Genomic DNA, 22,818 nt, shown 5'->3' with positions numbered 1-22,818 from the left:
GCTTTTACTTTGAAAGTGTCTCAATCAGCCAATCAGCTGTGAGTCACTGGTTACTTGCAGTGAACAGAGCAGGCAGACTAAAGATTAGAGCCTCAAACAAATGCTCACAGCTCAAAAACTACAAGTCGTATCAAAAAAATTCTTTCACCGTGTGAAGTACAATCTTGTTTTGAAGATTCTGATGTATTTTCATGTCTGTCTGGTGTTTTATTCGGATTTGGTGGCAGGTTAAAGAGACTCAATGTTTCTGATTTTGACCGAAGTTTTGGAGCTCAGATACAATGGGTGTCAATGAGAGTTTTGGTCGACACACTCTGAGCTCTGAGCTGATTCATGAAAAAACTATAAATCCTACAGCAATGAGACTCACACCGGGTGAAAGACGACAAAAATATCTACATTTTTATGTATAAATTGTTCATGTTCAGGAGAAATTGTGAGAAGGAGACAAGGTTAACTGCACTTTCTTCATGAATTTTTTCTGGTCAAAATTTAGACTAGTGATGTCACCACCTCTAGCTGAATACAATTCAGGATTTTCCAGAAAAATCACAAAACTTATACTGCGACTGAATAAAAACCATAAAAGACATCAAAACATGGATTTAGAGAAATAACATTCAAAGCCTTGTGACCTGTTTAAACGTTGAATGAAGTTTCTACTGTAAAATATTCCAGAGCTAGAGGGTTCCAAAGATGACTGGTTTTGGCAGTTTTCTGGCCGACTTCCCATTCATTTCAATGGGGATTTTTAATGCAGTTTTTTATGAATTACATAAAAATTGTACGAAGAATCGCAAACAAAAGTCACAACCTACCATTCCCTATCAACCATACATTGGTTTTGTCAAAGCTGTGGAACGAGTTATGTGCTGAAAATCGTGTCGGAAGAATCTGTAAGAAACAACCAGAGGAAAAGAAATAACGTATAACTAGAATATTCATATTTTTATAAGGTCTGTTCGTTAAACTGTAAATAGGTTTGATATTGGGAGAAAATCCATCCTTAAGACTGTTTTTCAGCACCTTGGAGAGCGACAGCAGACTTTGGACAAGCGGCTCCACTGAATATTTTATTTCCTCGGCATCACTGATTGCGGCTGGACAGGATTCCAAGAAATCATAAAAAAAGCAGAAACCCACTCACTGATTTACATATATGTATTCATTTACACTCTCGGTTGCCAGTTTTCCTTTGGTACCTGTAACTAATGCAGAACATGAGTCCTGAATAAATTCTGATCTTTTACTTATTTAAAAAGTACCAACACAGTGAAGTTAAAAACACTCTGTGTTCTGTAAAGTTCTAGTAACTTCTTGTTTATGATCTTTTTACAGTTGGGATAACTGAAGACATTCTAGAAAGTATTGGTGATAACATTGCTTATCCTTTGCAGAACTTTCTCGGAATGTTTACAGTGAGTTCCCCCAATGTTCTGTAACAACAATTGAAGGTCGTTTTTAAACAAATATTTTTTAAAGTTGTCTCAATTCACTTTTTACCTAATAGAAACATCATTTGAATTGATAAATATCCTTAAAACGTTCTTTGAACATTAGATTTAAAGGTTTTCTTTCTAACATGAGTAGAACTTGTAGCTGTGGAAAAGCTAGAAATGTTCCGATGCTCTACCTGTTTTCCTATTTAAAAACATTCCAAGAACTAAAATTAAACTTCCCATGTAAGAAAATTTTATTTGAGCTTTGCAGAACTTTCTCAGAACATTCATAGCGCGTTCCCACAATGTTACATAATAACAAAGTAAGAACATTGAAAAACGTTCTGTCTCACTGCACTTTACCTCAGGAACATCATTTGAGTTGATAAATATCCTTAAAGCGTTCTTTGAACATTAAATCTGTGTTTTCTTCTTGAAATGATTCGAGCTGTTCCGACTGTTCCGATGCTGTACCTATGTTCCTATGTAAAAACATTCAAATAACTAAAATAAAACTTCCAGCTTAAAAACATTTCTAGAACTGTGCAAAACTTTCTCAGAACATTTATAGCGTGTCCCCACAATGTTACATGATAATAAAGTAAGAACATTCAAAAAAACATTCTATCTTAGTTCACTTTTTAGGAACATCATTTTAATCGATAAAGATTGATGAATGTCCTTAAAGCATTCTTTGAACATTAAATCCATGTTTTCTTTGGAAAATGATTAAAACTGTTCCGATGCTGTACCTATATTCCTATTGAAGAACATTCAAAGAAGTAAAATAAAACTTCCCGCTAGAACTACAACTTTGCGGAATGTTTTTAGAACAATGAAAATAGTTTGTCAGGTTGTTGGTGTTTGTGTGGTGGTTGTTCTTTGATCCGTCTTCCATACGATCACCCAGCTGTGTGGCGACTCGATGACAAAGATCCATCCAGATGTTCCGTCCAGCTGTGACTCTACTCAGGTAGAAGTGTACAGAAGCAGGTTCAGACTCGACAGAACCTCACTGTTGCTGCTGCTGCCTTTAAAACCACCGTCTGTGTGTGTTTGGGCGTTTCTCTGAACACGACTGGCTCGTCGGATCGGTTCATTCAGCTCCTCTGGACACTCCACGAGGGGAACGTTTGTGAGAGCGTTGTGCGATGGCTGCGGTCCTTATATGGCCATGTAGTTTTGCTTGAGAATGAATCAGAGCTGTTACATCAGAGGTACCGGCAGGCGGACGGATCGCTGGATCGCCTCCGATTGGAACACACACTTCCGTTTGAGAGTAGAGGAATGACGGAAACACACATACGCACACTCGGGTGGCCTAGTTTTCCTGCAACGCTGACATGTGAGGACCGTTATGCAGCAGGGATGCAGAGGTTTGAATGAATGGAGTGACGAGAGGAGGCCACTCCCAGGTACTACAGTAGTACCACACACTTTACTACACAGTACAACACACAAATACACGCCAGGAACAACCGGATAAGTAGGGAACTGTTGGCTTTAGTGCACCCACAATTAAAGTGGCATTATAGTGATTAATTATCATTGTTAAATATTAATAATTATGAAAAATTATCATAAGTAAAACTGGTGTGGAGAGATGGATTATTTCATTTTGGTTGTTTTGAATGTTTTTTGGGGTGTTTGTGTCACATTTTGTTGTTTTGTATAATAGTTTGGTCAACTTATGTCTCATTATGGTCGTTTTCTATCAAATTTTAGTTCTTTTACATGTTTTTCTGTATTTTTGTATCATTTTTGGTTGCTTGCTGTTATATTATCTTTATTTTTCTGTCACATTTTGGTCATTTTGGGGCACATCAATTTTTTTTTTATGTCAGATGTTATTTTTTACATCCTTTTGCGGCATATTTTGGTTGTTTTATATCACATTTCGGTTATTTTGCATTTTATTTTAGTTGTTTTACATGTTTTGGGGTGTTTTGTATCACATTTTTGTTGTTTTGTATAATAATTTGGCCAACTTACATCCTAACCCAAATTTGGGTTATTTTGCATGTTTTTTTCTGTATTTTTTGTATCAATTTTGGTTGCTTGCTGTTGTATTATCTTTATTTTTCTGTGACATTTTGGTCATTTTGGGTCACATTTATTTATTTTTTTAATATTAGATGTACTTTTTACATCCTTTTGCAGTCATTTTGTGGCATAGTTTGGTTATTTTACATCACATTTCGGTTATTATGCATTTCATTTTGGTTGTTTTACATGTTTTGGGTGGGGGGTTTGTGTCACATTTTGGTTGGTTTGGGTCATATTTAGTGTTTTTGTGTAATATTCTGGTTATTTTCATCCATTTGTGGTTATTTTGTACGTGCCCAAAAAGGAGAAAGGACTCAAAACCAACTTTAACAATACTGGTGTGCAACACTCCAACAACAATCCAAAAACAAAATCAGTAAGTAAATATGAAAAAAATATGCTAAAAAACAACAGTGGAATATTGACTGTGACAATAACAGCAATATCTTTATAGTAGATTTAATACTGTAAAACTGTACGGTTTTATTTTCTTCCAGCTTAAATGTAAATTTATACTTTTTTCTAAAATAATTACATAATATTTTATAAAAAAAATGATCTTGTTTTTCAATTCTTAATATGCATAGTTTTTCTTTCAAATAACGGCAAATGTCTGTAAATTTTTGCCAACTGAAATATAATAAAGCAGTGTAATATTATAGTGACACATTGTTAAAAAAAAATAGAAAAATAGTGTTTTTCTAAATACAGATATTTGATGCTTAACTTATTTACAGTTTTGGCCTGTTGCTTTTACAATTGACATATAAATTACAAATTTCTGCCTTTAATGGTGGTAAATTTAAAGTATTTTTTTGGGGGGGGGGGGTAGTTGCACTAAACAAGACATTTAATCATCATTTCTCAGCTTTCTGATGATATTTGAGGAATAAATTGTTCCCCAAAAAAGTCCACGTTAATTAAAAATATGCTCCTATTTGTAAAAATATCTTTTTAAAGTTGGTGTTGTCTCCAGTTTTAGTCCTTCTCTTTTTAACATTAACACTTCAAGTGAAACTTTTTTAAATGGGATTTTACCAGAAATTATCCACAAAACAGGAAAATCTGTAAAATAACTATTATTTTTCAGAAAAGTACTGTTGGAAACTGCTTTTTCATTTTTTCACTGCAGAACTTGCTCTTGTAGTGCAGTTCTACAACGGGGAGCTGGTGTGCTTGAGCTGCAGGGAGGCCGGGATTTCACATATCTGCACATTTTATCTCCATCAAGTGTGTTTTTTCTGACAACTTCACAATCAGTTGCTTAATAGCAAACCGCAAGAAGCACAAAAAGAATGAATTAGTGAGTAATTAGCAGTGAATGAAGAGAAGCATCGTTATACTCAGACGTTAACGAGCTAATCATCACATAATGGTTCATTAATATAGTGTGTGTTGTCTGCTAGCTCCTCATTTTCTACAATACAGAGATCGATTCTAGTCATTAAATATCAGTTTGTCTCCTGTTGGTTCCTCACTTGTTGTAGCAACTCACTTTTTTGTGAACTATAAAGTGTTAAACTCAACTTTATAGATATTGGCTTTGGTTTAACTTCAAAATAGGTTCATATACTAAGACATATTTGTTGTCATGTCTTCAGGAAAGTTTCTGCACTAAGACATATTTGTTCTCATGATGTAGGAATGTTTCTGGACTAAGACATATTTGTTCTCATGATTTAGGAACGTTTCTGGACTAAGACATATTTGTTCTCATGTCTTCAGGAACGTTTCTGCACTAAGACATATTTGTTCTCATGATTTAGGAACGTTTCTGGACTAAGACATATTTGTTCTCCTGTCTTCAGGAACGTTTCTGGACTAAGACATATTTGTTCTCTCATCTTCAGGAACATTTCTGGACTAAGACATATTTGTTCTCCTGTCTTCAGGAACGGTTCTGGACTAAGACATATTTGTTCTCCTGTCTTCAGGAACGTCTCTGGACTAAGACATTTGTTCTCTCGTCTTCAGGAACATTTCTGGACTAAGACATATTTGTTCTCCTGTATTCAGGAACATTTCTGGACTAAGACATATTTGTTCTCCTGTATTCAGGAACGTTTCTGGACTAAGACATATTTGTTCTCTCGTCTTCAGGAACGTTTCTGGACTAAGATATATTTGTTCTCTTGTCTTCAGGAACGTTTCTGGACTAAGACATTTGTTCTCTCATCTTCAGGAACGTTTCTGCACTAAGACATATTTGTTCTCATGTCTTCAGGAACGTTTCTGGACTAAGACATATTTGTTCTCCTGTCTTCAGGAGCGTTTCTGGTCTAAGACATATTTGTTCTCTCATCTTCAGGAACGTTTCTGGACTAAGACATATTTGTTCTCTCGTCTTCAGGAACGTTTCTGGACTAAGACATATTTGTTCTCTCGTCTTCAGGAACGTTTCTGGACTAAGACATATTTGTTCTCTCGTCTTCAGGAACGTTTCTGGACTAAGACATATTTGTTCTCCTGTCTTCAGGAACATTTCTGGACTAAGACATATTTGTTCTCTCGTCTTCAGGAACGTTTCTGGACTAAGACATATTTGTTCTCTCGTCTTCAGGAACGTTTCTGGACTAAGACATATTTGTTCTCCTGTCTTCAGGAACGTTTCTGGACTAAGACATATTTGTTCTCCCGTATTCAGGAACGTTTCTGGACTAAGACATATTTGTTCTCTCGTCTTCAGGAACGTTTCTGGACTAACATATATTTGTTCTCTCGTCTTCAGGAACGTTTCTGGACTAACATATATTTGTTCTCTTGTCTTCAGGAACGTTTCAGGGCCAGTGGGTTGGCGGGATGCGACATGGCTACGGCGTCCGTCAGAGCGTCCCGTACGGAATGGCGGCCGTCATCCGCTCGCCGCTCCGGACCTCCATAAACTCTCTCCGCTCCGGTTCAGAACACAGTAATGGCACCGCTCTGCTGGACCGGACCGGCGCCGTGGTTCCCGGACCTCCTCCGGTTCCCGGCACTCTGTCCACCAGCGTCTCCATGTGCAGCACCGGCAGCAGCGGCAGCAGCCCGGCGGTGTCTCGGGGAGGCTTCGTCCTGACGGCGCACAGCGAGGCCGAGCTGCTGAAGGGGAAGAGGAAGGGCGGCTTGTTCCGGAGGTCCATCCTGTCCGGGCTCAAGCTGAGGAAGTCCGAGTCCAGGAGCTCTCTGGCCTCCCAGAGGTCCAAACAGAGCTCGTTCAGGAGCGAAGCTGGGATGAGCACCGTGTCGTCTGCAGCCTCCGATATCAACTCAACCATCAGGTAAGAGCAGGAGCTGATGGAGGGAAGGTTCTGGAAAGTTCTGCTGCAGGCCCAGGTCCAGTGTGGCCCACTGAGGTTTCCCTCAAACCATAAAGTCCACAACAAAAACACGAGGATACAATCAAAGCTCTGGTTTCATTTTGTAGCAATGCATTCTGGGAACTAAGTCCATTTATTTCTGTCGTTGTAGTCCTCAGAGTTTCAGTAAAAAGCACCTGGATTTCTCTTTTGAGTTCTTCAGTAAAACTTAATAAACCTGTTGGATGAAGATGAAACATCTCCAAGAACCAAAAAGAGAAGTTCCATTGTTTTCTACTGAAACTTGTAGGATTACGTTCATTTACGAGTCATTTCATCTCAAATCGTTACATCTTTGAAACAACTTCTGCACCAACGATCTTGGATTTACACACAAAAACGTTTGCGTAAAATATGTATATTTATAAAGATGTTTATGAAATTTTAGCTTGATAAATCAAATACTTTCCTAGATAAAATCTTTTTAAAAATTGCCCGTCAACTCGCTTTCAGCAGGTTTTAAAAAAAAAATAAAAAATAGACAAATTTTAGGTCATGTGTTGTAAAAGAAAACAAATCGCTGTTAGTAAAATAATTATTTTTGACATGGACATAAAACCTGTACAATTTGGCCTTTTTTTCCTTTTTTTTAGTTGACATATAAAGAAATACTGTTTTTGTGATTTTGCTGGTTTAATATCTGTAATTTAACACAAAATCTGTAAAAGAATAGTGGAAAAAAAAGCTCTTTCAAAAAAATTAAATAACAGCAAATATCTTGAAAATTTTTCAGATTTTTGCTGTTTGAAATATAGTAAAAATGGTGTCATTTTGTAGTCAAGTGTAAAAGTGCCAATGACAATTTGCAAAAATACAGATTCAGGTATTATTTTTGGGGCGTTACCACAAAATTAATACTTCCATACTTACCATTACTAACATTTTTTTTTCAGGGGTAGCAAATAAGTTTATGCTTTATATATTGTGTTTTTATATATATATATATATATATATATATATATATATATATATATATATATATATATATATATATATATATATATATATATATATATATATATATATATATATTACTGCTTTCAAATAATTACAAAAAGGGTAAATCTCAAATTTTGGTACTCATGTTTGTCTTTTTTTAAGAATGGGAGCAACTGTAACATAAGAAATTTGTCCCTTGGGCTGATTGTGATAAATAACTGAAAACTGTATGAAAAATTACAGCTTAAAGCTATGACAAAGCTTTCACTTTTTACAGTTTATTAGTTCTTAATTCAACTTTTCATTGTGAGAGGAAGATAGTTTTTTCTTGTTGCTGTAAAATACCAGATGTCGTGACTTTGGGGCGTGTTTCTGTGTCGGATATCAGCTCCGTCATGAGTTAATGAAATGACGTGCTGTGGAAGAAAACCGTCCTTCATCTGGAGGACGGAGATGCGAGGCAACAACAAGCATCTGTCCTGCGTAAGTGTCTCTAAAATGGATTGGCACGGCGTCCAAATTGGCCAATAGGTCAGAGGTTGGTTTCCCGGTGAGCTGGACCGGTGCTGGATCAAAGGTTTCCAGGAATACGTTGAGTCATTCAGCGATAAGCTGATTGTGTTTGTTCCCTCTGTTCTGCTGCTGTCTATTGTTTTCCTCACCCATCATTTAATTCAGAGTCAATTAGAAAGTGAACAAGCTGTTTAAAAACTACAAGGAAAAGTCCGTTTTCTGTGTCAAATTCCCAGAACGCTGGATTGAGGCAGGCTTATTTTTAAAGACACCAATTACAAGACGAGAACAGTCAGCAGCTCTTAACCTGTTTGTTGGCAAAGTGGCTGACAGCAGCTTATCAGGTCTGATTGATTATTGGCAAAGCCGACCAGGAGAGAAACTTCTAGGTTTTTTTAATCCATTGGACTGCTGCAAACACACATGGTGAAGCTTCTTTAAAGGCTAAAATACATCAAAAGTATTGCTGTTGATCAATTATTTACCGATGTGTTGGGTTTTTTTATCAGTGGATGGTGCATGTTGTGAACATATTACAGAAATAAATCATGTGCCGGGCCGCTGAAAACATACCATGGGGAAATATAAATCTAATTAATGGGCCTGAGGAGGCGAGATGAAAACAAGTCAGCAGGACACTTATTATTATTCTGGACCAACAGAGGAGCTGTGCAGAGGCTTCCTGACCAGGCAGGAGTCTATATGAACCGACAGGGATGAGCAAATTAAAAGAAATATCTGAGAGAGATATTGAATGCATCTGTTTTTAAGAACAAGGTGCATTTTCATTTGATTTAAAAGTGTGTTTCATCTCTTTTCTGGAAGTTTTTGCTCTAAAAGTATTAGAAGTAGTTGCAACGTGGTTAGAATAAACTGGAAATGGGAGGAAATGGCAAGTTGGCAGGACTCCAGAGTGCAGCAAACAGCAACAAAGATCAGTTAAATGAGACTAGAACATTTTATTTTACTATTTTCAAGCTAATTTTTGGTCTCACACCTGTCTGTGCTGCAGTAACTAGTTGGAGACTAGAAGCTTCTCTGGTTTATGTTTAAGGAACGTCTGTAAATTGTAGCTTCACAAAACCTTGGGGGATGAGCAAATTAAGAGAAATATCAGAGACACCGAGACTTAAAAAACAGGTTTTGTCTTATTTCTGGATGATACCGCTCTAAAACTATTAGAAGTTGTTGCAATGTGTTTAAAATAAATTGGAAATGAGCGGAAACTGCTAGTTGGCAGGACTTCAGACTGCAGTGACCATCATCTACATACAATAGATATTTAGTAAGTCTATATCTAAGTCTCACTTTACTATCTTTACAAACTCTGCACATCAATTCTACAAAGACGCTTCACCATGCTGAATGTATCTTCAAACAACTTGCTGATTATTTGATCCTCTGTAGACCATTTTTGAGCCATGCTGCATTTCCTTTATTGATCAAACATGTTTTATTTGCTTTCCGCTCTGTAGAAACACAACCTCTAGTTCAGCTGAAGGTTGCTTGAACTCTTGTCACATGACTATTGGTTACAGCCTGGCCAGTCATGGCTTCTTGGTGGCACCAAGTAGCTCAGATTTTTTTTGTTTTTTGTTAGAAGGTCTGGTGTGGCCAATTTATTTCTAGCATTTTTTAAAATTCTTATCTTAAATTAAAGCAATTTTTTGTTTGTTTTTATAGTTTCTGGCTAATTATATTGTGATTTTCATAAAGATTACTTCCCAATCAACCATGTTTTTGTTCTTCATAATGTATGTTTTGCTCATTAATATGATTTAATCTCACCCCGTGTGACCTTTCACCTCTGCAGCCTCGGAGATGCAGACGCAGAGTTGGCCGTCGCCGACGACGACGTCGACGCCACGGCGACGGAGACGTACTGCGGCGAGTGGAAGAACGACAAACGGACCGGGTTCGGGGTGAGCCGGCGGTCCGACGGGCTGCAGTACGAGGGCGAGTGGCTGAGCAACAAGCGTCACGGCTACGGCTGCACAACGTTCCCCGACGGAACCAAAGAGGAAGGAAAGTACAAGCAGAACATCCTGGTCAGCGGCAAGAGGAAGAACCTGATCCCGCTCCGGGCCAGTAAGATCCGGGAGAAGGTGGACCGAGCCGTGGAGGGAGCGCAGAAGGCGGCGGACATCGCCAGGCAGAAGGCCGAGATCGCTCTGTCCAGGTAGGGAACCATTTTATTCTGAGGGTCCATCCCAACACGCATGCTACCAAACTATATAGTACATGAGAAAAACATTGAGTTCCATTCATACGACAACGGTTTTAGGATGAAACACTAAGGTTTTGTTGCCTCTCTTTTACACAGAGATGGTGTTTTAGATGACCTAAAATGGCAACTTTTGAATATGACCTCCAGAGTGGAATTTTTCTCAGAAGGCAAAAGCTGGGGTGCCCAGATAGCTCAACTGGTTGAGCAGGCGACCCATGAACAAGAGCTATAGTCCCTGATGTGGTGGTCTGGGTTTGAGTCCACCTCACGGTCCTTTGCTGCAGATGTTTCCCTCATTCTTCTGTCTGCCTCTCTACTATCCTGTCCAATAAAGCCAACAAAATGCCCAAAAAAGCTAACTTTAAAAGGCAAAAGCCGTCACCGCCGTCGCCGTGTGAATGTGTCGGCGTTTTCAGTGAGAACGCTGATGCCACTCTCCGCTTTATGCATTACACTTAGTTGTAGTTGTCATGCGCGAACCTGACGACAGCAGGAACAATAGCGGACTACCATGAGAAAAACACTGAGGCCCCATTTACAGGACAACGTGTTTTAGGATGAAGATTTTGTTGCATTTTTGTTGTCTCCCTTTTACACAGAAATGGTGTTTTAGACTACCTAAAATGGAAACTTTTGAATACGGCAGTCAGCAAAGACTCATTCCACACACCCGCCAGATAATCAGCCCACCTCTACATCAGCAGCTGTACTTCTTCTGGTCTGTGGAGGAATGGGTAGTGGTGCCTGTACAAAGTTACATCGCCGAGTACCGGCCTGGCCTGCATACTTACAGCGTTTTCAGTCCTTCAAGCATTCCAGTGCAAATGCAGATTTTTTTCACTCCGTTGACGTGTAAACCCAACAAGGCAAAGGAACTACTTTTGTGTTTTCGAGTGATATCACTGGTGTAATTGGGGGCCTTCGCACGTCCTAGTAGATGTAGTCTACCAAGAATAACCCAGATCTTTGACTGCATCCGGTCGGATTTTGCAGTTTTGCAACCCAACATGTTTTCCTGCGTGTTCTGACCCACAATCCTCTGCACAGTTGCGGTGTCTTGCACAAATGTAAAGAAGCTTGAGTTTCTGAAATCACAGAGATAAATGAAAGTTTATGTTGCTCTACAAACTACGACAGTGAGAGTTTAAGGCGTGATACTTTGATGAAGTAGTATGTCCTACGTGTATAAATACTGCATCAAACAGTTCACAAGTTGTGATGGCAGCTGCAGAACTCCGTCACATCAAATTAAGTTATTTAATAGAACATTTTTGTAGAATCTTTACAGTATCTTTGTCATTGTACACCTACAGTGAAACTGTATGCAAACCTACTCAAGTGTAAAACAGTAAAGTGCATCGAGTCAGAGGTATATAAATAAATAAATAAATAAAAGAAAAATAAACTAAACTATAAAATGATTGTTTGAAAACAGAAAGAAAAGATTCTATAAAGGGAAAAACAAAGAAAAACATATTTTATACTGCACATTTCCAGTTTTGGCAGTTTTAAGTGCAGTTATGGTGACAACCTGAACTGATCAAAGTGTTGTTTAAGATAAAAATAAATATAAAAAATACAAGTTAGAACCATTAAGAAATACCAAAAGCAGCTGAAAGCATGTACGTACTAAGATTTTTCCTAAAAATGGCAGTGATTTTTTTTGTTGTGAGAGAAGAGGTACTGTAAAGTCTTGACCTCTCTAAACCACCTTTACCTGAACTTATGTACTAAAACTAAGTATGAAATGTGGAATGCATCTGTTCTGTTTCTTCTGCTCTGGTTTTCCCACCATTGCTGGTTGATAGTGGTGCAACAGTGTCATAATGTCACAGAAACCAGATTTAAAACCCTGTTGATGATCGGCTTCGTCAGAATTGTGTGAATTTATTTGTCTTGAATGTAACAGACGTTCCTGTGTATGTAAAAGTCCTGTATTCTGGCTTCAAAAACATGTTTAGAATTATTAAGCACTAAAGATTTATTTATTTATTTTTTTTAAAGAGTCAAACTGCTTATTTTTTATGCTAAGTTAAACTCGTGGACTCTGTATTCATACAGGGGGTCCTGGACTTACATTGGAACTTCCGTTCCTATGATGCGACGTAACTTGATTTTCACCTTAAATTGGAACTCTCATATTGTGACGTTTGTGGCGTACAACCGTCGAATGTAAACAAAGCCGCCTTCCTCCTTTAGCACTGCGTGACGGCGTATTCGTCTGCTCCACTCGCCAACTAGTTCCCACATAAAATTTGTTTTAACATCACAAACGTACATCCACGTCGGAATGATGGACCAGGACTTTCTTAATAAATTCATGGGAGATGGCGATGCAACCAAACGCCATAGGCCGAGGACGTCGTAAACCGAGGACCTGCTGTATTTACAGTTTTTGGCTAACTCTCAGCAAAAAGAAAAATTACATATTTATGATAACATTCAACTATTCCTTCAACAACCTCATTTAAAGAATGTAATATACTGTAATTTGCTGACCTAAAGGTATATAATTGTGAGGCTAAAATTAGTTTTGCAGGACTTATTTTCCTGCCTGTACCTGGAACTCCACTGTGCACAAATCTGGACAATAATGCTGCATTTTTACAAATAGAAGCTGATAATTTGATGTCACTGGAACTTATTAGATTCCATTAAAAGCTGCAACAACATCAGTTTTAAGGCCAAAGGTTACTGGCCTCTTAACTATCAAGGTTGCAGTTTTCCTGATGTCTTACACTGAGGCTACGGGATTTTCTCTAATGCTGCTAAGGCTGTTGCTTCACATGGTTTCTACATTATAATTGAGATCAATGACAGATTAAGAGCAGGATTAAGGTGAAGGTGAAATTAGGGTTAAGGAGGTTACAGTAGGAGAGAAGCAGCAGCAAGCCAAGCGAGACGGTTTGATGAAGCTGCTGAATGGAAATGAGAGCTCATTATGTCGCTGCTCATTCGACTAAAACAATGTCGAGGTTGTGATGTTAATGGGCGTGTCGTGACCTTCGCCGCAGAAACTTTTGGAAGAGAATATAAAGCAACAGTTTTTGTTTTTCAGCTCGCAGAAAATTAATTAGCTGTCCTGGGACCCGAAGTCATGAATAGGCGACACATTGATGCTCTTGTCGCCCATCAGAAGTAGGCCTTTGACCCATTTCAGTGCCGGCGCCTCGTTGTTTTCAAGGAACCAGGTTATGGTTACTGTGACTCCGGCTGCTTTGTAGATTGAGCTTTTACAGCGAGGAATTTTAACAAGTGTCAAGGTGAAAATATAAACCACAGAGACCAATCTGTGGATACAAAATGAGCGAGGCTGTTTGGCAGTTGGCCTTACTGAAATCCCATCCCACAGATAATTTGTATCCTCTGAAAGACGGCGGTTCTGAAAGGAAACACAGAAGGTCACAAGTAAAATATTCCTTGTTCCCCAATGGCTGTATTGGTATTCAAGCAGTATATTCCTGAAACCCTGCCTCAGCAATCTGAGAAAAGTTATCAAATATTATATATCTATTTGGAGGATTTTGAGCACATGCGTAATTCTGCATAGATCAGGCCGCCCTCAAAAACAAAGCGACAGTGCAAGAAAAAAAATTGAGGGAGGCCACCAAGACACCAATGACTCCTCTGAAGGAGTTAAAGTCTTCAGCAGTTGAGATGGAAGAAACTGTTCAAGAGCTGTTGGCTGTCCTGCACTAGTTAAGATTTTGTGCGAGAGTGACAAAGAGAACGACACTGTTGGAATAAGGTCATATTAAATCTTGACTAGAGTTCAGCAGAAGACATTTTGGAGACTTTAAAGTCGACTAGAAGAACGTTCTTTGGTCTGATGAGACAATAATGGAGCTTTTTGTCCATCAGAGTATTTTGCAGACATCAAACACTCCACATCATCAGAAACACACCATCCCCACTGGGAAGCATGATGGTAGCAGCATCATGGTGTGAAGCATGGTGGTGGCAGTATTATGATGTAAGCATGGTGATGGCGGTATCATGATGTGAAGAATGGGGTTGTGGCAGAATCATAATATGAAGCATGGTGGTGGCAGCATCATAATGTGAAGCATGGTGGTGGCAGCATCATGATATGATGCATGGTGGTGGCAGCATCATGATATGAAGCATGGTGGTGGCAGCATCATGATATGATGCATGGTGGTGGCAGCATCATGATGTGAAGCATGGTGGTGGCAGCATCATGGTGGTGGCGGCATCATAATTTGAAGCATGGTGGTGGCACCATCATGATGTGAAGCATGGTGGTGCTTATACCTCTTTCAGAGGAGTCATAGGTGTCTTGGTGGCCTCCGCCACTCGTCTTTTTCTGTCCAGTCACTCAGTTTTTGAGGTCGACCTGCTTTAGTCAGATTTAAATGTATGTCGTATTTCTTCCAAGGACTTTAACTGGACTTTAAGAAATATTCAGTGACTTTGAAATGTTCTTGTATCATCCTCTGACTTCCAAAAACGAGTTTTTCTCTATAGTTTGTTTACATTTTTAGCTTGGAAATGTGGTTCTGCTTGCTCGATATAACGGCTTAAAATTTGCCTTTTTGTTGACTTGTTTTGTCGTCATATCATGCTGTGCTGAGTTCACCCTGCAGCTGGAATCATCCTAACTCAGCATAAAGCTTCATATCACATCCTGCTGCTTGTATCTGAACAATGGAAGAGAAGCTGATATTATTGCTTTAATGCTGTCTGGAGCACAGTCGATTTCATCCCTATTGTGGTGTTTTGTACAACAGATGCAGAGAAAACGAGAGCTGTGAGTAACAGCGGCCGGAATGAATGGCTGCAGAGTGACAGCAGTCTGAGTGAATGAAAAGGGGGTTAGCTTTACCGTCTGATTAGCAGCTGACCTTGGAAGGGATCAATAATGTAATAATGTGCTGCACTCTGACTCCGCGGTCGATGGCTGTAACTTATGTACAGTATATGTGTTACCGTTTTCCACAAGTGGTTCCTGAGACGATTTAGAGAAATGACGCGGGGCGGAAGAAGTGGAGCAAAAGTTAGAAAAAAGGTTAAAAAAAGACGCAAAGGGAGATGGAGGGAGATTTCCGCATTATGCCAACAATGCTGGCAGGCAGCCTGAGAGAGCAGAAGGAGGCCGAACCGAAGACAAACCTGCTCCACATGCTCACCAGCTCAGACACTTGGTGTGTGAATGCAGCTGCTGGACGTGGACCGAACATGCAAGACGAGCTGAATAAGTAACAATCCTATTAGTCCTGATGTCAGTCTGCTGCTGAGGGCAGAGCGAGTCACAAACACGGAAGAAACGCAGGTAGATTACAGGTAGAAAACATATCTGTAGCTCAGGTTATCAGATTATAATCATTAAGTCTCACATTTTATATTAGTAGAAAAAGTATGAGTTTTATATCCAGTGTAACCATCTGACCGACCACAAAATGATACCTTAAGGCCTCATCCACACTAATAAATCTATAATATTGTACAGAATTATTTCACTCATTGAATTTGATGGGTTATTTTATATAATAATTTTAGAATTTTGACTGAAGGATGGCTATAAAGCACCAAACCAATGAATTTATTCACTCAACAACAATTCAAAGGGATGTGTTCCTACCGCCAAAATAAATGCATAGTCACAAGATAAAATCTGATTTAGATGAACTATTTAAGTTGCAAATGTTTGCGTTTGATGAGCTATGTTGACATAATAAAGTTGGAAATTGCATCAACTTAATATTTTGTGCAATTTAAACTCAAATTTCTGCATTCATTGATGTAAAATCTGAATTTTAGCTCAGACAACTTAATGAAATTGAGTTGATGGCTACATTTTTCCACATCTTGAGTTTAACTGGGTAACACTGGGGAGAAATTTTATTTGCCAACTTTAAAACTCACGTTAGTAATAACAGCATTTAAGTACATAACAAATGAATTCTGAATAACATAGAAATACGAGTTAGAACAACTTATTTTTTATAAGTAAGCTTAAAAGAAACTTTAAAAAGATAAGTTAAAAGCTTGCATTCAATGCATGATTGCAAGACAAAAATTGTAATGATTTATATAAACATTTTACACCGCTAATATTATTTGTGATGGTTGTGTTGACATAATAATGTTCAAAATTGTGTCAACTTAATATTTTGTGTAATTTAAACTAAAATTTCTGTATTTGTTGATTTAAAATCTAAATTTAAGTACAGATACCTTAATGACCGTAAATTGAGGACTACATTTTTCTTCATCTTGAGTTCAACTAGTGAACACTGGAGCAACTTAATATTTTTTCTTTTGTTTTGCCAACTTAAAAAGTTATGCAAATAATAATAGGACTTAGGTACAAAACATTAATTTTGAATAACATGGAAACATTAGTTGGAACAACTTGTTTTTTTATCGTATACACTGCTAATATTATTTGTGATGGGTTGTGTTGACGTAATAAAGTTGAAAATTGCATCAACTTAATATTTTGTGTAATTCAAACTTAAGCTTCTGCATTTGTTGTGTCTCGATCAAAGTTTAAGTTCAGGAAACTTAATGAATTTGAGTCGATTTTTCTTCATCTTGAGTTCAGCTAGTTAAAACTGGAGCAACTTTTTTTCCATCTTTTCCAGCTTAAAAAGTTGTGTAAATAAAAGTTTAATTTGAGTACATAACAGATTAGTTTTGAATAACATGGAAACATTAATTACAAGAACTTATTTCTCTCATTAAAAACTTGTTAAATGTATGATTGCGAGATAAAAATTAAAATTGAATTTCATCAACTGAATATTGTGTGTAATTTAAAGTAAAAGTTCTGCATTAATTGATTTAAAATCTATATTTAAGTTGGGGTAACTTAATAAAATTGGTGTGATGCTACATTAATCCTTCATCTTGAGTTCAGGATTTCAAGTTTGCACCCCTAACTAGTTAACTCTAGAGCTACTTAATTATTTTTTATTTTGCCAACCTAAAAAGTTGCATTAATAATCATAGTATTTAAGTATATAACATGATCTTTTCGAATAACATAGAAATAATATTTGGGAGAACTCAGTTTTTATTAGTAAACATAAATATAAATGTAAAAAAATATGAGTCAAATAAAAAACTTGAATAATACTCAAAGTGAACTTTATATGTCTTCTTCAAATTCATTTTACTTATAATCACAGTAATAAAATCAACATATTCACTGTAGTGTTTATCTCACAGAATTTGTATTTATCACATTTATGACCACATTTCCTATAAATTCTGCCTTTTCTCTCCTGATAAGTGTGACTATTATTTGCTATAATTTCAGCTTTATTTTGTCTCTCTGAACTTTCTTTTAAACCCTTTAACTGTTGAAGTTTCTGAGTCCTGATCGTCGCCTAAACTTTGTCCGTAATAACCCTTTAAAGTTAGAAAAACTCTTTCCATACTCTGTGAAATGTAGTTCTGTGAGTGAGAACTCGTTGTTGACCACACGTGGATCTGTCGGGGTTAAGACATAAAAACTAAAGAAATACAGACTCTGTCATGTGCTGATATTATAACACCAGCAGTTAGTGTCTGCTGTGTTGGGATGTTTAGAGGGCAGCAGCTCATGCACAAAGGGGGCCTTGACTTATTTTTGGGGAGGGACAGAGTGTCCTTGTTTAAAGTAGGGTGCCACTTTATGCACGCTTAAAGCAGATGAACCCAGATCTCAACACAAAACTACTGGCAGCAACTTATTTCATGTGTCAGAGTAGAAGAGGAAAGACAAGAAAGAAGTTCAGTGAGGCTCCGTGCACCATAAAAAGTAAAGATAAAAAAAAATTAAAAGCGTATATTTAATGTTATATGAACCTTTCAAGTTGTAGACATTATTTTTGATGGTCTGTGTTGACATAATAATGCGGCTAATTGCATCAACTTAATATTGTGTGTATTTTAAACTTAAATTCCTGCATTAATTAAAATCTAAATTTAAGTTCAGGTAACTTAATTAAATTGACTTGACAACCACAATTTTCACTTTTCTCCATATTGACACTGAAACAAGTTAGTTAATTTTTTTAATTTGTCAATTTTAAAACTTTTCTATAATCTTTAAAAAAAATGTTTATTTTTATAGTCTTTATAATTATAAATATTAAGTAAAACACTTGTTCTTTTTAAATAACATGGACAATTTTTTTTGCATAAATAATCAATTCATTCATTAAGTGCTAATTAAAAATACCTTTCTTCTTTCTCAACATGGTTTGTTAATTAAACATAATTTCATTAAAAGTTCTCAGAACTCAAAAAAGTTGGTGTGAAATGTTGCATCATACTTTTTTGTCTTGAGCCCAAACATATTTTGCAGAGTTGGTGCTTTGAGCCAAATGCTAATGTTTCATATATTTTGATTCATCATTGACTTTATATATAAAAGATGTACTGTTTACGTATTTTGTAAATGGTGTGGATCTATATATGGTGTTTTTTAACCTTAGCTGCATTCTAAAAGCTTATTAGTGGAAGAAAAAAGAACTCAAAACTGCAGTTACAATGCCACAAATCATAAAAAACTAAAAAAGAAACTAAGAAATATTTACTATGTTTAGGTTATTTGAACAACACTTGCCATTTTAATGGCTGAGGCTCTTCTTTAAGTATTTCTGTGTACATTTTTCACTCACTACTTTATATTTTCATACACCTTCACAGTTTTATTTCCATTTAAAACAGCTTCTTGGTGCAGTTTTAGTTTTTTGAGTCTTTTCACCACAGTCAGGTCTCTAGGTTTGTTGTTAAACCTGAGCTGAGACCAAAACCAGAACCTGAGACTCACTGATATTCTAACAACCAGCTTTATATCTGCTGATGCTGCACAGAAGGATGACAGGCTTCAATAAAAGAATCCAATCTGGAAACACCCCCACACTTTAATCAGTTGTTTCATGTCTCATTTCCAACGGATAAGTCCTGATAAGTCCTCAGAGGTGGATTTGTAGTAGGATCACAACCATGTGATCGTCAGCAGGCAGCTGATGTAGTGTTCACTTGTTGTCATGGTTACAGTGACACCATGCCGCTATCTGGCAATGATACAGAAATCTTTAACAAATCTGTGGATCCAGACTATAAGCTGCATCACTGCCAAAATCTAATCACTTGGTCCTTGTGTCATTTCTGACCTTTCCTGAAAATTTCATCCAAATCCGTTAGTCCATTTTTGAGTAATGTTGCGAACAGACAGACAGAGAGACAGACAGACAGACAGACAGACAGACAGACAGACAGACAGACAGACAGACCGACAAACGTACGCCGACCGTCATATACCTCCACCGTTCCTTGGTGGAGTAATAATGTCAAATAATTTATGTGTTCTTAAACCAAAAAATGCATGAAAACATTAAAATATGCTCATTAGAAGAGGAAAAAAATGTCATCTCTCCAGTTTGATGATGTCTCCCTAGAAACAGAAATAGTCAAACTCTAAACTTATACCAAATTTAAAACCCTCAGCATGTTTTATTCACCGTCTGGAATCAGGTATTTGAAAGCTCACAAAGTTCACAACTCGCTGCTGGATGCAGCAGCGGGGAACATGCAGATTTTACTAATTCGATGAGAAGCAAAGCGGCAGCGCTGAACGTTTGGAGCGGCTCGGAGATGCAGGTTTTCCAGGATGGTGGCAGACATCCAGCTCTCCTCTCCAGAACAACCCGACTGTACGCACAGTTTTAGCTCTCAGCGCTTCTGGCTAACCCAGATTCAGGTAGCAGCGTCGCACAGCTCAGGACAGCCTCACTTTCTTCCTGTGAGCGTCCCAGAACAGCACAACGGGGTATTTCCTAGTGGAACACCAGGAGGAACCCTGAGAGGTGAAACAGTCACAGGATAATTACTGCAGCTCTCTTTCTCGCAGCAAAACGAAAGCAGGATGGCAAACTGGTTCAAGGATGATGAGGCTCCTTCGCTGACTTTGTGGAGTGTTTCTTCAAGTGTTCGCCGGCTGTTTTAGAATCCCAAAGGAAATTCTTATGGTAGAAATCACTCAGAAAATAAAAATACAGAACAGATAGATGCAGTAAATATCAAGAAAAGTGCAAAATAAGACTAGAGTAGGAAGATATGAAGTAACTCTGGCAGTGATTCTGATGAAGTAAAGTACTATTACACATCAAGCTGGAGTACTGCATAGAAATTAAAATATTGCAAAAATTATTTCTACTATTTAACCACAACAAATGTTTGTGAATAATTTGGAAAGTTGGATTGTGTACATTACAATTATATGATCATCATTTGTTTAATGGAAATTTTCTATTAATTTGTTGAAATAATATGAGCACCAGGAAGACACAGCCTAATGTTAATTTAATTTAATTTAATTTAATTTAATTTAATTTAATTTAATTTAATTTAATTTAATTTAATTTAATTTAATTTAATTTAATTTATGAATTAGTGTTTTTAATTTTGCTCATTTTAATTATGTTTTTCATGGTATTTATTTGATTGTGCTTAGTTAAAATTTTTAATATATTTTTTTATTCTTGTGAAAATTGTATTATTGCAGAAGTCCTTTTACATTCTTTTGTAGTCCAAAAATCTTTAAATAATAAAAAAGAAAATTTAAAACAAATGTCACACATGAAAATGACAGATTACACATATAATTGAAATGTTGCACCTAAAAATAAAATACTGCAAATTAAATGTAAAAAAAAAAGTACATGAAAATTAAACAATGCACATAAAGTTGAAATATTACACATTAAAGTAAAATACTGAAATAAGAATTGTACATGCAAATAAAAATATTTTACATCAAAAAGGAATATCGTACATTAAATTGCAAAAAAAATTGCATCCAAAAGTGAAATTTTGGGCAAATCAAAATATTTCATTTTAATTTGAAATGTTGCACCTAAAAATGAAATATCTGCACATAAAATGTAAAAAAAATGCACATAAAATATTAATTTTACACATTATACTAACATGCTGCAAGAAAAATTGTACATGCAAAGAAATATTTTCCATGAAAATGAAATATCGTACAGTAAATGGAATTGCACTGAAATTTTGGACAACAAATTGAAATATTTCACATTAATTTGGAATATTGCACCTAAAAACTAAATATACTACACGTGAAAATGAAATATTGCATATGAAAATTAAATGTTACACTTAAAAAAGAAATATTACACAAGAAATTGAAATATTCAATATGAAAATAAAATAAAATATCATACATAAAATTAAAATGCTATATATAAAAATGTGCACAAGAAGTAGAATTTTAGTTTTTTTAATTTTAGTAGTTCTTGCACACAAAACTGACACATTGCACGTTGGATGCTGCACATAAAATACTATACTGCACATGAATGCGAAATATTTTACATTAAACTGTAAAATTGCACCTGAGAGTGAAATTTTGGACAGCAAATTGAAATATTTCTCATTAATTTGAAAGGTTGCACCTAAAAATGAAATATACTGCACTTGAAAATAAAATGTCATGCTTAAAATGGAAATATTACACATGGAATTGAAATATTCTATGAACATAAAATATTAAACACAAAATAAACATGCTGCACACTAAGTATTGGACATAAAAATATGATTTTGCATGAGAAAATGAAATATTTTCTCCTAAAATTGAATTATTGCACACAAAACTGAAGCATTGCACATTGGTCACTGCACATAAAATACAATATTGTGCATAATATTGAAAATTTGTTCTTGAAACTAAACTCTTCCATATGATACAGAAGCTGACACAGCACAAACGTTTAAGAAAAGTGGTATGACGCTGATGTTATCGTTCAGATTTAAATGTGCTGCAGAAAGTGACGGAGTGGGGAAGTCAAAGGTCAGAATCCTGCAGCTGGTAGACGCTTGGGTCCACGTGCCTGATGTTACAGTAAATCCAGGATTTGTTTGTGCGATACGAGGCTGATGTGTCCTGATTACTGCTGTCACATGTACTGATGTAAGTGATGTGTCATCAGGCTACCTGTGATTAGTTAGTACCAGATAAATACACCAGTGACTCAGTGTGCTTTGTGGACAGAGCCATTCACTGCAATCCTGTGACCTCGTTTCATCAGCGCACACACACACACACACACACACACACACACACACACACACACACACACACACACTGTATTTCCATCACTTCAGAGGACGTCACATTGACTTACATTCTTTATCTGGACACCTTGAACCAAGTCTTAATGCTTGTTTTTCCCTTTTGGGATTTTGTTTTTCGTCCCCTCAATATGTAAACACATTCATGTCCCCACAACATGAGCAAAACAAGAGCACACACACACACACACACACACACACACAC

The 22,818-nt window shown here is 36.8% G+C and overlaps 1 protein-coding gene across 1 annotated transcript in view; it reads left to right on the top strand.

Moving 5' to 3' along the window:
- jph3b (junctophilin 3b) overlaps positions 1-22,818 on the top strand; it is a 71,044-nt gene that overhangs the window by 18,455 nt on the left and 29,771 nt on the right. Inside the window, exons 2-3 of the mRNA XM_055009182.1 lie at positions 6,256-6,742; positions 10,086-10,451. Of these exons, the coding sequence (XP_054865157.1) occupies positions 6,256-6,742; positions 10,086-10,451 (853 nt within the window). The remainder of the gene's footprint in view (positions 1-6,255; positions 6,743-10,085; positions 10,452-22,818) is intronic.

The sequence above is a fragment of the Amphiprion ocellaris genome, chromosome 3 (assembly GCF_022539595.1).
Source record: "Amphiprion ocellaris isolate individual 3 ecotype Okinawa chromosome 3, ASM2253959v1, whole genome shotgun sequence".
In the NCBI taxonomy this organism is placed as follows: domain Eukaryota; kingdom Metazoa; phylum Chordata; class Actinopteri; family Pomacentridae; genus Amphiprion; species Amphiprion ocellaris.
This window is presented reverse-complemented; position numbering and strand designations above follow the sequence as displayed.